At 39.9% G+C, this 17,572-nt stretch overlaps 1 protein-coding gene across 2 annotated transcripts in view; it reads left to right on the top strand.

Annotated features, from left to right (window-relative positions):
- Positions 1 to 3,266: 3,266 nt before the first annotated feature.
- zswim8 (zinc finger, SWIM-type containing 8) overlaps positions 3,267 to 17,572 on the top strand; it is a 103,826-nt gene continuing 89,520 nt past the window's right edge. For both annotated transcript variants that reach the window (XM_015945550.3, XM_015945549.3), the window contains exons 1-8: positions 3,267 to 3,662; positions 5,051 to 5,204; positions 7,600 to 7,694; positions 7,810 to 7,982; positions 8,056 to 8,163; positions 14,304 to 14,385; positions 14,518 to 14,638; positions 17,273 to 17,474. In XM_015945550.3, the coding sequence (XP_015801036.3) occupies positions 3,485 to 3,662; positions 5,051 to 5,204; positions 7,600 to 7,694; positions 7,810 to 7,982; positions 8,056 to 8,163; positions 14,304 to 14,385; positions 14,518 to 14,638; positions 17,273 to 17,474 (1,113 nt within the window). In that variant the 5' untranslated portion in view covers positions 3,267 to 3,484. The remainder of the gene's footprint in view (positions 3,663 to 5,050; positions 5,205 to 7,599; positions 7,695 to 7,809; positions 7,983 to 8,055; positions 8,164 to 14,303; positions 14,386 to 14,517; positions 14,639 to 17,272; positions 17,475 to 17,572) is intronic.

Raw genomic sequence — 17,572 nt, 5'->3', positions numbered from 1 at the left:
TTGGAAACGGACAGCCTCTTTTTATTTATAGACTATTTCAAAGCTTTTGATTCTATTGAACATAATTTTTTATTTTCCACCCTAGAATATTTCAGTTTTGGAAAAAAATTTGTTCAGTGATAAAAATGTTCTATACTGATATTAACAGTTATGTTTCCTTAAACCCAGGATTAACAAAAAGAATAAATATAACTTGTGGAATAAGACAAGGATGTCCAATCAGCCCCAAACTGTTTATCTTATTAGCATATCTAGTAATAAATCATCCAAATTTTCAGGGTATACATTTTTTTGATTATGAATTTCGTTTAAGTCAGTTTGCAGATGACACTGTTTTTTTCTAAAGGATAAATCTATGGTTAACAAAGCATTACAAATTATTTCAATTTTTTCCAAAGCATCAGGTCTTCGTCTGAACACAAAAAAATGTGAGTTACTTTCACTGTATGAATGCACAGATAATGAGATAATGTCAATTCCTGTTTAAAAAGAAATAAAATATCTAGGAGTTAAGATAGTTGCAGACAAAAAAAAAAAAAAAAAAAAAAAAAAGAGAAGAAATCAATATGAAAGAAAAAACTGATCAAATACAAAAAACTCTGAACCAATGGCTTAGCAGAGATCTTTCTATTTTGGGGCAAAATTTATTGTCCAAGTCTGAGGGTATTTCCCAATTGATCTATCCATGTCAATCCCTTTATATCGCCCCAAAAACAGTGAAAATTATTAACGCTATTATATACAAATTTATATAGAGAAATAAAACCCATTATATAAAAAGATCCCAGTTAGTCAAAGAACATAAAAATGGAGGTATGAAATCTGTGGATTTTGAAGCAATGCTGGGAACATTTAAAACAAAGTGGCTGAAAGAATTTCTAATAAAGACAGATACAATTTGGTTTCATATTCCAAAAAATGTCTTGAAGAAGTTTGGGGGGCTAAACTTTCTTTTGAAATGTGACTTTGAAATCACTAAATTGACTTTTAAATTACCTGAATTTCACAAACAAGTATTGCATTATTGGAAGATGGTTTTTACCCATAATTTTACTCCTCATTGTGCCACCTTGTGGAATAATCGAGTAATTATTTCAAACAGAAAGTCTTTGTTTAACCAACAGTGGTTTGATCAAGGAATTATCTTTGTACACGATATTATGGATAAAGATGGTGAAATACTACAGCTACAGAATTTTAAATACAAATTTAATAACATTCAATGTTCTCTTCAGGAATATGAGAAAGCATGTAAGGCTCTACCAGTGACTTTGATACAAATGATAAAAAAACACAATTCTCTTCTCTAATGTTCAAATAAAACTTCCTAATTTATTAATAGGAGAATTGAACATCACAGAAAGAAAATGTGAAAATAAGTTTTTAAATGGAGCCTTTAAAAAATATATCTATCATGATTATGATAGAAAGATTGAAATAAAAATACTAGGAAATCCAATAATTGAAGAAAAACAATTAAAATTTATAAAATGGCCTATAACGCCCAAAGTAAAATGAATGCAATTTAAAATTCTTAACAAATACTATCCATCAGCAGAGACACTGAGGAAGAGATTTGGTTTTGAAGATGACCCTTGTGAATTCTGTCAGGAAAGCCCTGAAGGAACAGAACACTTATTTTTCAGCTATCATGTAAGTAAGAGGTTTTGGGAAGAAATCCATTGTTGCTTAAGAAATAAAATAAGAGAACTTGATCGTTTTACAAATGAAGATATTCTTATTTACAATTCTAAATTAAATGGGAATAAATCATTGTTAATTAACATTATTATTGTTATTATGGGTAAATACCACATCCACAAAAGTAAATGGAAAAAACAACTGCCAAACATGAACTGTTTTACAAATGAATTCCATATGTTCTTATCCACTTTGATTCGTATAAAAAATTCAAATACAACTGCAAGAGCCATTTGTCATGCTGCAGAAAAATGTTTAATCTTGTAACAATGTTTTTACTTTGTGATATAAGTGCCTCTTTTTTAAGTTTCTTATTTGATTTTCTTTTATTGTTACTAAGGATGCCTTGTATGTTTCCATTATGTGTTGTTGTCTCACGAGAAATTGTAATAAGCATTTAATGATAATAAAAAAAACAGTTTCCTCTTACATGAACTAGCCAATCGTAGGAGAGCCCCACCAGCCAATCATAGGCGACAAAGGCGGGACCTTCCTTGGACATCCTAGGATTCCAAATGACGCGCGCCGGAGCGATGACAATAGCGCCCCCTTCAGTTCCGGAAATAAATAGCGTCATTTCCATTCCATCCGTGCCCACTCCCTGCCCTGTGACTGAAGCTGCCGAAGCTGCAGCTTGCGTTTGCGTTTGTGTTGCAAGCACAGACAGCAAGCATTCATTTTTTTCAGTACAACACCGGAAGCTGGGATCAGCTGTGAGGAAGAGCTGAAAAAGATGAGCCATCTTTCCCCGGCAGACTGTCAGCCTGAGACCTGCTGTACTAGGAAGCGTCGGGGAATGTGGTTGTCTTCTGGGCAAAAAAGCGAATTTTAAAAGGCAAAACTTTTGGAGGAATAACCGCCGTTACCTTAGGAAGCATGTCTGATTTAGGAACTTAGCTGTAGATGCTGGATAAAAAGCCTATTATTACAAAAAGGTGTGAACAGAAGATATTTAATATTGGAAAATTAATTGACTGTAACGACTTTCATTATGGGAGATAAGAGACATACATAGTGTGAAGTATTTAGTAGCCGCACCGCATGTAAACAAACGGCTAAGTCAGCTAGCTCAAATTAGCCGATTCGTAGTTAACACTCGGGTACTATTAGGTGGCAGCATTAAGCTATAGCGTTAGCAAGGACGAATGCTAACTTATTGTAAGCCGGTAACGTTTCTTTGGTGCGTCCGTTTGATCCACGAACACTTTAGCTAATTTAGCGTCCCGGCTAACTACGTTGTGCGGGTGCGCAGAGCTGTAATTCGAAGCGGGGCCAGAGGACAAGAAGGCTTTTGGCAGTGCTAGCGGGACAATGGCTCGGGAGTAGAAGAACGGGACGGTGAGATCAAATAATATCAGTAGTACTAGCCAGGAGCCGTTTCGCTAATTTTTCAAGAGTGACCGCTAGCAAATAGCCCTGGCGTGGTGAGAATTTTGCCAGCCGTCCAAACTTTTCAACAATTTAGTTTTCCGCGTAAAGCTCCATTGAATAAACTTTCGATTCGGCGCTACAGATGTCATTGTTAAAAAATGTATAGGCTGACTAATCTGTAAGGATCCGCAGTTCACGCATAAGCGTGTAAAAAGTGTGTTTATGTAAAAACCAGCCCGGGCTGCTCAGAGTTTTGTCATGTAGCTTCGCTGGAGGGCCCATCAGTGAGCCTCTCAGCTGGGTTGTACTTGCCAGTGGTCTCCCATCCCCCCAGCCTTGAGCTCTTGACCTGGTCCACTGTTGGACCCTACTTAGAAGGACCACAGCTCCTGAAGACTGACAGGTGGATGTAATGGAACTGATGTTTGCTGAATGGGAGGATGGAGAGAGGTTCTCCTTCGAAGATTCGGATAGGTTTGAGGAAGATTCTCTGTGCTCTTTCATCTCCGAGGCCGAGAGCCTCTGTCAGAACTGGAGAGGATGGAGGAAACAGTCTGCTGGTCCAAACTCCCCCACCGTCAAGATCAAAGGTTTGTAAAGGCCAAATTAACTTTCCCAAGAAAAATTAACCAGGTGTTGCTTTCCAGGTGTGTCTGTGTGTGTGTATTAATGTGGTATAGCTGGATGTGAAAGCCAACAGGGTTTATTCACACTATTAGGTTTTTTTCTTTACCGTACTTAAATAGCTGTGTGTGTGCACTGTAGGGTTTAGGTCCCATCTTTTAAGGCTACAAGCAATGGCATCAGTTTGCTTTTAAAGTTGCCGGGGATAACAAAAATAAACAATACTTTAACGAGTGTTACTTGAAGAGCGTTGGGAACAATTAAGGATGCACAATATATCGGCATCAGTGTCAGTACTGGCCCATGTTAGTCATTTTTTTAACATATCTGTATTGGTCCGACAAAATAAAACTGGGCCGATTTCAACGACCAATATTTTTTCCACCATGTTTCCATTTGTTTATCAGTTTTTGAGGGTGGGTGGGTTAGGGGGATGATGTGTATTTGTTTAGTCATATGACAGTGATTGTAACCATCTCTGAAGCGTAAATGTGTGTTTGTGTACATAATAATGTAAATTCTGCTGTAATAATTTTCATTCTATACAAAATCTGCAGATTTTGAAGCATTAATTATTATCAGTATTGACAAATATCGATTATCTGCCTCAACGGTGATAATACTATCGGTATCGGCCCAAAACTTTCATATTGGTGCATTAATTATTCATAAATAAATGTTCATCCACATGTTTCATTATAATGTACACTGCAGTGTATTGACAGGTTGATTCTTTCATGTCTCGTTGCACACTTGGCATGATTCCTTAGGCTGGGGGATGTTGTGTAGAGACATCTGCTGAAATATCAGCTGGCAAGTCTGGTAGAGACAGCCCATTAATTATAATTTAGGGGTGGGGTTGGGTGTTCGCGAACCTGCATAATTGCACCTGATTTCATGAGCTGTACGCCAAAATCATCAATATTAGAAACCATAAAAGGCTTGAACTACTTCAGTTGTTTGTAATGAATCTAATACATATGAAAGTCTAATGTTTATCAGTACATTACAGAAAATAATGAACTTTATTACAAATGCTAATTTTTTGAGAAGGACCTGTACATGCTTGCTTAAGATGGGAATTGCTTTAAATGTTTCTTTACAGAGAAAACTTTAAGCTACTTGGAAAAATGAAATGAACTCAGTGCACTGATAACTAGGTTCAATTGAAATGTTTGCTTTTTAAAATGCCTTGAAATTACTTTTGTTTTAAGTAGTATTTTATAAAATGAACTGAAAATGAATGAAAAAAAAGATTCAGTTTAATTTTACTTTAAATAAAACCCATCTGTTAACTGAGTTATTGTAGTATAATATTACCAAGTTAATTTTCCTGTTCTGCTGCTTATCCCAGATGGTCAGGTGATCCCACTGGTAGAACTATCTGCAAAGCAGGTTGCTTTTCACATCCCATTTGAGATGGTGGAGAAGGTCTACCCTCCTGTCCCAGAACAACTTCAGCTCCGCATAGCCTTCTGGAGCTTCCCTGAGAATGAAGAGGACATCAGGTGAGAAAGTACACTTTAGTCCTTTTTTCTGTTTAGTTATCTTCAGTAGGAATAGACAGATATATAGGTCTGCCAATATTTTGGGCCTTTTTTTTAATCAACATTGACTAACTTTTTAGTCAGGTTGCAAGGATGAGTTATTCCTATTTATAAAAGTGGTGATAAATTATTAGCTTTTCGTCTCCAACACTGCAACAAATAACTAAATTTGCGGACCAAATCAAAAGTGAAACTGTACGCAAGCAGCAGCAAAACCAGCGTCAACCCCCACCTATGTTTCCACCTAGGAAGCGCTTCAAGTCTCCTGTGAGGGAATATTTTAGACTCCCAAAGCTGCTAAAAGAGAAATTCGGAACGATCTCATCCATCCGCAGAGCTGGCAGAAAGAAAAAGTTGCAACACTCCTAATTTATCATCTCTGAGATCATCACGCAGACAAATGAGCTCCTACTGAGTCAGATTATGTTAGTGACTAAAGAAATTTAACAGGAATAGTAGAACAATCCAGTGAACAACAGTTCATATTGTGTTGTTCTTAGGGCTGCAGCTATCGAATATTTTTGTAATCGAGTACTCTATCAAATCTTTTTTTCGATTAATCGCGTACTCTAATAAATTACCCTTTTGTGTTTGTATACCATTATATAAAATAGCATGTTATAAAATATGAAAGACCTCTCAAAATGAGCAAGCAATTGCCAGTTATTCTTCAAGTTTTATTCAAACTTAAGTTTGCAAAACTTCAGCACTTCAACTTTACTTCACAGTAAACAAATGCCTGTGCAAAAAATAAGTATACAACCTGAGCCGATTTTCCCCTCGTGTGACAATCTACTAGCCTGCAAGCCAGACAGAAACTAGGAGGATAACTGTTGAAGTAACGCTGCGAGCGGCTGCGGCCCAAACAGAACCAGAACCGCTCACGGCGCAAACAGCTCGCCGGCTGTTTCCTTATTAACACACGTTAGTTTTAATTTCTACACGTTTTTTTTCTCACACACTAACAAGGATTGTCGAGAAAGCATCTTTGCTGTGGTTTTGGCAAATTATACTGATCACAAAACATTTATTTACTTTCTTTTGTTTTCCTCCGCCACACTCAAATACCCGTGTCCTCCTGCAGAAACCCCGAGGGACAACAAATATCAATAACAACACAATAAAAAGTCCCAACATATTGTGTAAAAACTGCTATTTTTTAGCACATTTTAAGTCCGACGTGTTGCTACCAGACGTACGGTGTGAGCTGAAACTGAGTGCTACAAACGAAAATGTTGCACAGTGTCCGCAGAATATATAGAAAAACAGGCTAAAAAGCATGATCTTGTGGAGGCTCCGAGTCCGCTTGCAGAAGTGACATTTACAGGTGCTGCAGCACGGAGGATGTGGTGTTGTGGTAGGTTAAATCCATTTTACAGTATTTACACTGGACTACGTTTTCCACCTTACAACGTGAAAAATGGTTCCACAACTTTTACATTTTATGTCTTTTTCGCACTCCACCGGGGTTCAAATTGTCCGCCATGGCTTAAGAGAAAGTTAAGTTATATTCGCTACTCCCGTGTGCATTCAGTCCAGTGGCCATGTGCGTCACTTATTTCGGTCCGGGTGAAACATGACCCCGTGCGTTTGCAAAGCCATGAATTAATTAAATATGAATTAAACGAATCCTCGAGGCAGAGAATTTGACTCGAGGATTTTTTGTACTCGAATTATTCGAGGTACTCGAAGAATCGTTTCAGCCCTAGTTGTTCTACATTTCCGCGTATCTGTCTTCAACAACATATCCACGTCAGCACGTCAGTGCTCTGAAATAGTAATTTTGTTAAGTGCTTTTTAATTCATTTTATTTGATTTTTGTAATCTCAAAAGCAGCTGGTTACGCATTGTGTTCTACATTCAGACAATTCAGTCATGTTATTTGAAAATTAGAAGGTTTAAGTTAAGCTGGCAGTATGTACCTGTTGTACTTATTGTTTTCAGTCAAAATTAAAATATGTTGCATCATCAACACGTTACTCTGTTTTGTTCCTATTGTGAGTTCGGTTAAGAATTACGTGCATTAAAAAATGTGAGGACCACCAAGCAACAACCATAGGTTCTCCCCTGAGTACCAACCCAAAAATATTACGTGCACCCCTGAATATAATCCTACTTCTTAAGCCAAATTGGGCCAAAAAAGCAAAAAGAGTTGACTTTTCCTTAGTTTTCAGCTTGGCTGGATTTGAAACGGACCAATTTACTTTTGAACCAAAGTTGAAGATGACCTACATGTTTCTAACTGACACATGATGAACTGAACTGTAAAACATAGTTTTTTGTATATAGAAATAGAAAACCCTTCAAATGCTGCTAAAAACGTTTTTGAATGATCGATATGTCAACATTGCTCCAGGTTATATTCCTGCCTGGCTAACGGGAGTCCGGATGAGTTCCAGCGTGGAGAACAGCTGTACAGAATAAGAGCTGTCAAAGACCCCCTCCAGATTGGTATGATCTGAAATAAGACTGGGTTTAAACCAGTCCAATAACAACAACTTGCTTTTATTGAGGATTTTCCCTGATTAGAAATTATTCTCCTTTCTGTGACTCCCTCTCTCACTAGGCTTCCACCTGAGTGCTACAGTGGTCACCAGTCAGTCCGGTCAGTCTAAAGGAGCCTACAATGTGGCAGTCATGTTTGACCGCTGCCGCATCACTTCCTGCAGCTGCACTTGTGGTGCAGGTGCCAAGTGGTGTGCCCATGTAGTGGCACTCTGCCTCTTCAGAATCCATAATGTAAGAATGTGCCCACATGCAGAAATACTTAATGTTTTAAACAAATGATGGTAATGTGTGTGCATGTTTGCAGGCAACAGCAGTTTGTCTTAGAGCCCCAGTTTCTGAGTCTTTGTCCAGGCTGCAGCGGGACCAGCTCCAGAAGTTTGCCCAGTACCTCATAAGTGAGCTGCCTCAGCAAGTAAGAACTGTTTTAAACACAAAAAACAAATGAAAGCATCACAACATGTTACAGATGAAGAAAACATAAACGATTTGTGTAAAAGCAGATTTAAATAAAGGGACAAAGCCATAAAAAAGCTAAATTAAGAAAGTGGCAAAATATAGATATGCGGTTCTAAATCCTGATCCTGGAGTGCCAGTATCTAGAGCCCTGCACGGGCCTAAAATCTGAGCCCGTGTGCGGCCCGGCCCGAGGGGGTGGAGCCCCAGCCCGACCCGGTCTGAAAAGGTTTTCAGGATTCTCTGGCCCGACCCGAGCCCGACTTTTTTTTTTAACCTTTCATAAAGTTTTAGCGTGATAGAATGCTCAGCATTCTAATTATCTGTGAGAAGCGTTCTGCAGTAAAAAAAAAAAAAGAAAAGAAAGAACAACAGCATCAGTGCAGCTTTTTTTCTAACAGAGTGTATTTTTCGAGCAGCAGATGAAATGTATAAACACTATATTAATTGGATGCGTTTGTAAATTTAATCTGCTCAGAAAATGCGCTCTTGTGCAATTAGAAAAAAAGCAGCATTCTAACTTTCTAACTGCAGAGAGCGCATTTTTAGAGCGGCAGATGAAATAAACGCCCCCAATTAATAAAGCGTTTGTAAATCTAATCTGCCGCTCTTAAAATGCTCTCCAGTTAGAAAAAAAACAGCAATGAGTGCTGTATTTTTTTAAACTGTAGAGCAAATTTATTCACAGAAAAATAGAATGCTGCCGTTTTCATGAGAATAAACGAATGGTTTCTGACATCAAAGTGGACATGAGATGGCATTTTAGAATAGGGGCACATGTTTCAATCAGCAGTTTGAGAATTTGTTTATATAGGCGCATTTATAAACCACACAGACCTTAACTGAGCTAACGGGTGCCGGTGCGTGAGAAGCAGGCAGGTGCTGCTGCGTTTAAGTGTTTCAGGTTTTTTAAATGAATTCGATTAAAAATAAAGGCGCCCGGCCCGAGGTAATTACAGTCGTTGGCCTGAAGCCCGGCCCTCAGGCCGTCGGGCCGGGCCGAGGGCCTAGGGCTTCAGTGCAGGGCTCTACCAGTATCCACCATGTTTTAGTTTCAACCCTGTTTCCACCCACCTGATTTTAATCAGCAGGTGATTAACAGACTTATGAAGAGCCTGATGAGCTGCTGCACAGGTGATTAAATCACTGAGTCAACTGTTGCTGCAGAGAAACAACTAAAACGTGCTAGAGACGAGCCCTCCGATACCAGGATTGAGAACCACCAATATATGAAGAAAACACAAAGATTTAAGTAAGAACAGATGTAAATTAAAGGGTCTCCTGCTGCGTTTTAAGTATGTCAATACAAAATAAATGAAGTACTTCCCAAAGTCGGGGGGGGGCAAAAGCCTGTAAAGTGCGATCACCTCGACTTTTAAATCTGGTCTTTGGAACTTGAGGAAGGTTCTGGTTTGCTCACCTGAGGGCTTCATTTGGAGCATAAGGCTTTAACAGTTGAGTACTACAGGGAGGAGATTGTAGACTTATGACTGCAGACAGGAGCCGTTGTAGTGGTTGTAGACTTTTGGAGGTTACAGCGTTTCCCCTAGGAATTTTTCCAGCTGTGGTGGTGGTGGTGTGTGTGTGTGTGGGGGGGATTATGACATGTCTCACCTTTTATGTTAATATTGTTTTATTAGACGCACTCCACTCTGAACTGCACCAATCCAGCAACTGCTGCATTTTAATAAATAGTATTAAAGGTTGAATACATCAATATTTGCACAAGAATAATTTTTGTTTTAAACTCTCAGTGACACACTTTGCAGGGGTTTTGGCATTTAATTATTCTTGGCGTTTGGAAAAAACATCTCCTTTTGCCCCCCTTTATTTGACTTTCTGTCCCCTTTCTTTTGGTCCAAGATCATTACTGGGCTGGCCCTATTAAACACCTTCTACACCCCTGCTTAGCAGACTTAATGAAGTATTTTTAAGCCAGTATAAAAATGACTGAAACACAAATTTACATATTTGGCCTTATTGACCAATATCTTTGATTTAATGTATTTGTTAAGAACATCAAGATGCATTACAGTGAACATTATAATAAAGTAAAATTTTCTAGTGCAGAGAGGAGACGACCCATAGAAGCACTGATTTGACCTCATTTCAGAGAAAAATAGAACAGGTCAGATGCACCTAATAAATAAAATTACTAACAAACTCAGGAATCTGTTTCTTTGCTTCACTGTTCTGGTGCTGAAAACATCACTAATGCGGATCAAAGGAGATACACAGATGAATGCACCTCTTATTTATTATTTGGAAATTAGTGGGTGTGGTTTACATCAATACATTATTTTAAATCTGAAATTGATATGGATTGATCAGAAGTTGCTATGTGTATTGTTTATTTGAAAACTATTTACAGAGCAGCCTCAGAATTGAGATTAAATATTTTTGATCACAATAGTAAAGGAACTATTACAGATCAAGTTTTTCAGTAAAATCTGAACATTAATATTTAAGTGCATGGATTAATACATCTGAACTCATGCAGTAGGAACTAGGAAATATGAAATACTAGAACCAGACACAACTTTTTATTTTATTTTAATTTGATTAAACTGATTTTTTCCTAACGTTGTTGGCATTTTCCCACACACACAGTTAAACAAAACAATGTTGACTGAGGTGTGTGTGTGAGAGAGAGGGAGAGAGAGTTAAAATAATAAAAAAAAAAAAGAAAAACCCGAGCGGAGGCAGTGACCGACGCATGCACGAGCTGTTTTCAGCTCTGTCTTGTCAAATGCACCACGTACGTTACAAAAAAAGTAACTTTAAATATTCAACCGAAAAAGAGGCGAGCTGAAGAAAACCTATGGAGTACTGAAGAAACATGATCCGTTACTCTTTGTGTGTGTGCATGGGGCGAATCAGAGTTTTGTGTGTAGGGAGGGGCAGGCGCTCCATGTGACTGGCCAATCACAGAGCGTGAAGGCAGGCAGTTACCCAATGAGGATTTTTCTTCAGCACGATTACAGATATTTACTAGTTTTACTCGTTTCATGCTCGTATTCATCAAAAATGCTTTATCTGCTGCTCATCCCTAGCTGTAACCACCCTGCCCTGCCTCCTCCTTCTTGCTGCCTGCCAGCTGTGATCACAAGCAACAACAGAGTAGTTCCCGCTGCTTCTTTGGGAAACAGCGCAAAAAAAAAAATCTATAAAACGGGATCTTGTAGGCGTGGCGCTGGGACTTCAGCCGTGGCATGCCGCCACGACTACGCCTATGTAAGGGAAACACTGGGCTATCTTCGGTCGTGAGGGCGCTCAAAAAGCTTTTGTAGAGCCCATCGCACTGGATGGTCCCAGACCTGCAAATCAACCTCGCGTTCACCATTTTTTTGGACACAATTCTGTTCACTATGAGGGATTTGGCAAAGGTGGCTGAAAAAAAGAGAGTAACATCTAAATCAACATTTTTTTTTGCTGATAAACTGTACATGTCCTTCTCAAAAAATTAGCATATTGTGATAAAGTTCATTATTGTCTGTAATGTACTGATAAACATTAGACTTTCATATATATTAGATTCATTACACACAACTAAAGTAGTTCAAGCCTTTTACTGTTTCTAATATTGATGATTTTGGCATACAGCTCATCGCAACACCATGGCGACATCAGGGAGTTTTAGGTAATTTATAAGTGGTCAGATCATGGCAGAAATGTGGCGCAATCGTGTCCTTTTTAGAAAAGATTGGGCGATGGAGGTATAAAAGGGATATGGGGGTGGTCTCTGCGCTGCTTCGGACTTTCGTTAAACTTGGACATAACTTGCTTTTCATTGCGATCGAAGCTTTAATCATTAAGTTTTTATAACAAGCTGCTCCTAAAGGTGTCCGTCCTGCACAGTCCCTGTGCAGTCTGGTGATCTGAGCTCCCATTCTAACGGAGCGAAGCTGCTGGAGCGCTGTAGCACTTCAGTTTGCCATCTCAACTGATTTTGTTTAGAAAAGCAAAACCTACAACCCATGTTTACTTTCATTTTCAATACAGTTGCCGGCCAGAGCTCGGCAGTAACTCCCCACGTCATCATGACACCTCCCTCTGCTACGCCAAGGCGCAATCCCCGTTTATGAGAAAGAATTACCGCAAAATTACTACCAAGCGAGGAGGAACGAATGCCACAAAATTTGCGCAACGCCATTCTGGCATGATGTGTTTATAAGACAAACTGTTGTGTTAATATAACCCTGATTTGCCGGTACAGTGTGTCTTGTAAAAAGGACTTAATTGTGCTGTAGACATGTTTAGTCATTATTTTGCCATTTTAGAGCATCTAAATTAAAATTCAGCCAAAATCTGGAATTATTTCTGCCTCTTCAGGGTAAAACTCTGCTCCACATTGATTTTGAATCAGCCACAGCTCATGGTTAAGAGATGCCAGGTAACACTGTCTGTCCTGTGTTTATGTGGCAGCACTGCACTGGACTCCAGCTGAGTATCGGCCACACCTCACGCTGGCTCAGCCACTCACGAATCAATATGAAACTATACGGCTCAAAGCCACTCGCCTTCTTCAGTAAACATCCTCCTCCCTTTCTTCTAGTGGTCGAGGTGGAGAGAAAACCCTCCAGCCGGCTGCATGTTCCTCTGTCTGCTTGTTATATGGTCTGCTGTGTGTGTGCTCGTGTGCGTGTGCTGTTAGCAACTTTTTTTTGCCAATTGATGAATTCCGAGAGAGGGTTTGATGGGAGGGCGCTCAATCAGTGCCTCTTTAGGCGGGGGGTCACAGAGGAGCTCAGAACAGTCGAAGAGAAATTATAATATAGTTTAGCTGTCAGCCTGTAGAAGTTCCTGCTGAACTTTATTGTTTCATGAACCAGGGTGACCTGTGTTTATGTTAAATTCAACTTTAAAACTGGGAGAAAACTCTAGTCTACCTTTGACTTGGATGTTTTCTAAATGTCCCCAAAGGAAGGGTTAGTTAGCTGGTTAGTGAAGGGGAGGTAGCTGTTATTAAACCTTAATTCAGCCCACTGCCTCCTAATGGTGTTGTTATTATTATTATTGTTGTCACAAATATAAAATAAACATCTTGGAAGATTAGGAACCTTTATGGTTTTAGTGTTTTCAGTAGCAGAGCCTGGTTCGTGCTTTGTCACATTTCCTTTGGGTTCAAAGAAAATATCAAAGAAAGAAAGAAAACGATCTTTTATATAGCGCCTCTCAAGATAAAAATCACGAGGCGCTTCACAAAAACAAAAAATTTAAAGAAGATTTAAAAAAAAATGATTGCAAAAATAGACAATTGTGGTTAAAAAATGCAAAGAACAAAGAGTGTGAATAGGATCGAGGGAAATTTTTAAAAACAATCATTTAAATATAATTAAATAACCTGTTAAAAACACTAGAATGTGGGAAATGATCATCTGCTCACTAAAGGTTTTCTGTGAGAGACCCCCAGACCAACACCCCATCACCTGATGTCCTCTCTCTGCCTGTCTCCGTCCTCATAGCTGAGGACAATACTGGGACATGTGGCTGACATGTCTCAGTCTTTGTCTCTTCTCAGAGGAACAGAAACTTGTTAGCAGAAGGTAAACAAAGGCTTTACTCCTCCGAGAGCAGGGACATGTAAAAAACATGCAGCCACTGTGGCCTTAAAGGACCAGGTCTGCTCCCCTTGTTAATGTTCTAAATTACTGGTACTTACATTTGCAGCAGGTCAACTTGCTGGGGAAAGTAAGTGTGTGTGTGTGTGTGTGTGCGTGTGTGTGTGTGTGTGCGTGCGTGCATGCGTGCGTGCGTGCGCGTACGGCTACTTTCCTCGATGTGGAGTTGCCGAGCGTGGGTGGGGTGGGGTGGTGGGGTTCTCACCATTTTCTTCCTTGACCCGTTTTCATGTCTGGGACTGTGATGTAGATGGTTATGCCTGTAAATAATCCACCATAGATGAAAATCTATGGGTCTCCACCGTGTACAGCATGCTTAAGCTATGTCGGTTAGGGGAAATACTCTCTCCTGAAAAACGAGAAACACTCCTAAAGTTCCTTTCAAAGACAGCTAAACGTACTGCCATAAAGTCCGGTCCTTTAAAAGCTAAATCTAAACAGCAGCTCAGCACTGAACAGCTGACTTCTATGTGTCCAGATTCTCCCAACAGCTCAGAGGCTGCTGGATGAGCTGCTATCCTCTCAGTCCACTGCCATCAACACTGTTTGTGGAGCTCCAGGTACGTCAGTGTGTGTGTGTGTGTCCCTCCATATTCAGTAAAATGTTGCATGTTTAGTTTGAATTCTGCAGGACTGATTAGTTTTAGATGCTTCCTTCAGTCACTGATATGTCGTCTGTCTCACATATGTAGATCCAACAGCAGGCCCATCAGCATCTGACCAAAGCACCTGGTACCTGGATGAGTCAGCTCTCAGTGATAATATCAAAAAGACTCTGCACAAGTTCTGTGGGCCTTCGCCTGTCGTTTTCAGGTACGTGCCTAAAACTCCTCACCATCTTTTCTAAATGTTTTAGCTAACCTGGCTCTCGGAGCTCTCTGGCTGTCTGGACTGAACGCATTTATATCAATTATAACAGAACTTACATGTTTGTAGTTGTGCCTGAATGTTTTATTCATCTGTTGACTTCCACTCTTGGCTTCACATTAATCAATAATCCCCAAACAAACGGTATTTTTGACAAATTTAACCCTTTGGGTGCCAGAATTTCTCAAGAGAATCTTCAGTTTTGACATGACTAGTTCAAAAGTTTGTAGCTTGAAAATGGTTAGAGATGAAGGTAAACTGTTAAAGAGAAACATCTTCAGTAGGACCCAAAATTTGTGTTGGGAGCAAATTCACTCATCTCATTTGCATCATCAGGCTGCCATATTGGAATGTATAATTTTTACAAATGTTTCTTCTTATTTTTACGTGTTATTGGGTAAACCTCGTAGAACCCCGTTTTCATTTTATTGTGTTTACTTGTTTCAAAAGTAACCCCCCCCCCCCCCCTTTAATAATGCTGTTTTATTGCAATCACTGGAATATTCATAATTATGTGACACACTTTTTACTTTAGGTTTCACATCTACCGCGTCTAAAGTCATCATTTGCATTTTTTTTAATGTGTGGGCATCGGAACGAGCCTCTGCACTGTGACAACAAACATCTGAGCTCTAAAGCCGGTCTTCATCCGCATACGTCACACGTCACGTGATCAGGAAGCAGAAAATCCATGTGTTAGGAGATCGTTTTGGGCCGCTGCTGTAAAAAAAAGTGAGGCGGGAACCGGAAAAGCGTCTGCTGATCACAATTCAACACCGGATTATGAAATGACAGATAACGCTCGAAACGCGCAGATTCTTCGTGATGCAAGAGGTGAATCTCTGCTTTGTTTTGGTTGTTTTGGCGTTGAAATCATCCTAGCGCGCAACGTTCTGTGACTCATAAAAAAAAACTGTAAAAACGGTGAGAAACGCTGGCAGCGAATGAGTTCACATGGTGAAATAAGCTTTGGATCATGCGTATGAAGTGAGTTTACTCTGATGAAGCACGCTGGCTCTGTTGCTGTGTGCAGCAGCAGCGTCAACTTCTTCCTCACTGGACGAGTGAATATCTTCGTCAGAGAATGAATATTACTCAACTCATTCACTGCCAGCCGTTTCCTGATCACTAACGGCCTTCGCTGCCAGCGTTTCTCACCGTTTTTACTGTTTTTTTAAGAGTCACAGAACGTTGCGCGCTAGCATGATGTTGATGCCAAAACAACCAAAACAAAGAGGAGACTCACCTCTTACATCAGGAAGAAGCCGCATGTTTCGAGCGTTATCCGTTCTTTCATAATCCGTTGTCGAATTGTGATCAGCAGACGCTTATCCGGTTCGCGCCTCACTTTTTTTTTTTTTTACAGGAACGGCCCAAAACGATCTTCAAACACATGGATGTGTTGCTTCCTGATCATGTGATCTGTGACGTATGCGGATGAAGATCGGCTTCAGGGCCAACTAGAGGGGGCTCGTTCCAATGCTCAAACAGTAAAAACATGCAAATGACGACTTTAGTCGTCAATGGCAGTGAATGAGTTAACAATCAGAGTCAGCCATTACCAGACAAAGAGCTTTGTCTTGTATCTTAACCAAAATCTTAACCATTTATCAGATTGGAAAACTTTAAATGCTTTGTCAACAATGAACAGACCTGTCAGCATTGTCCGTTTCTCCTCTATTATAAAATATTCGCCCTCTGTGAGCTCCTCTCTCCTCTACTCAGTCTTGAGTCTCCTGACTGGGAAGTTTTCAAACTCGGAAAATTTCAAAATAACCACTCAGAAGTGTTGTTCAGATTGAAGTTGCACATCCCCACATTTGCAGCTGTAGCTCATTAAAAGTAATATTACTTTTTGGACGCTCAAAGGGTAAATTTTACAGTCCTTCTAATGCTATGGTTGAAAAGGTATTTCTGTGTTTCGGATTTTGGCAATGTTTTACTCAATTTTTGGTTTCAGCCAAGAATTTTCATTCTGGTTCATCCGTAGTGAAAATAGCTTCAGATCTTGTTTGTGCTGCTTGTTTACTCTCATGAAGTACACACACTCTGCTGCTGTGCGCAGCTGCAATGTCACTTTCTTTCTCACTGGACGAGTGAGTATCTTCATCAGAGGCTAAATATTACTCTTCAGAATCAGTCAGCCATTACTAGTCAAAGAACTGTCAACAATTAAAGGACCTGCCAAAATTGTATTTCCTCTAATCCTCCTCTGTGCTCCGGTGGTCTCCTCTCCTCCACCGGGACCCTCCCTAACGGAGGTGGTTTTCAAACTAACTCTGAAAATTTCATTAAAATCACACCCAAAAGTGTTGCTCAGACTCAACTTGCACATCTTCACTATCTTCTGGTGTAAACTAATAATTTCATGAGGGATCATATCCACAGCGGTGGCTCGTTAAACCCAGCAATGATGCTTGTTTCAATTTTGCGACTTCGGCGCTTAAAGGGTTAATATTATCAAAGAACCCAGCTCAGGGTGCCGTCTGTAATGGAAACGTCGACAGTTACCCTAAATTTCATGAAGGTGTGTATGTGTGTGTGTGTGTGTGTGTGTGTGTGTGTGTGTACTTTTACCAGTGATGTGAACTCCATGTACTTGTCATCCACGGAGCCTCCTGCAGCTGCTGAATGGGCGTGTCTGCTGCGCCCGCTGAGAGGCCGAGAACCCGAGGGCATCTGGAACCTACTGTCCATCGTCAGAGAGATGTTTAAGAGAAGAGACAGCAATGCTGCCCCTCTGCTCGAGATCCTCACTGAACAGTGCCTTACCTATGAGCAGGTAATGACACAGTAACCATTCTGCTTGCATCAACTGAATGTCATTAGGGTTGGGCATCGAGCATCGATTGGAACCGGTTCCAACTGTTAGTTTTTCCC

Source organism: Nothobranchius furzeri, chromosome 12 (genome assembly GCF_043380555.1).
Source record: "Nothobranchius furzeri strain GRZ-AD chromosome 12, NfurGRZ-RIMD1, whole genome shotgun sequence".
In the NCBI taxonomy this organism is placed as follows: Eukaryota; Metazoa; Chordata; class Actinopteri; order Cyprinodontiformes; family Nothobranchiidae; genus Nothobranchius; species Nothobranchius furzeri.
Note: the sequence above shows the minus strand (reverse complement) of the source record. Positions and strands in the feature narration are given on the sequence as shown.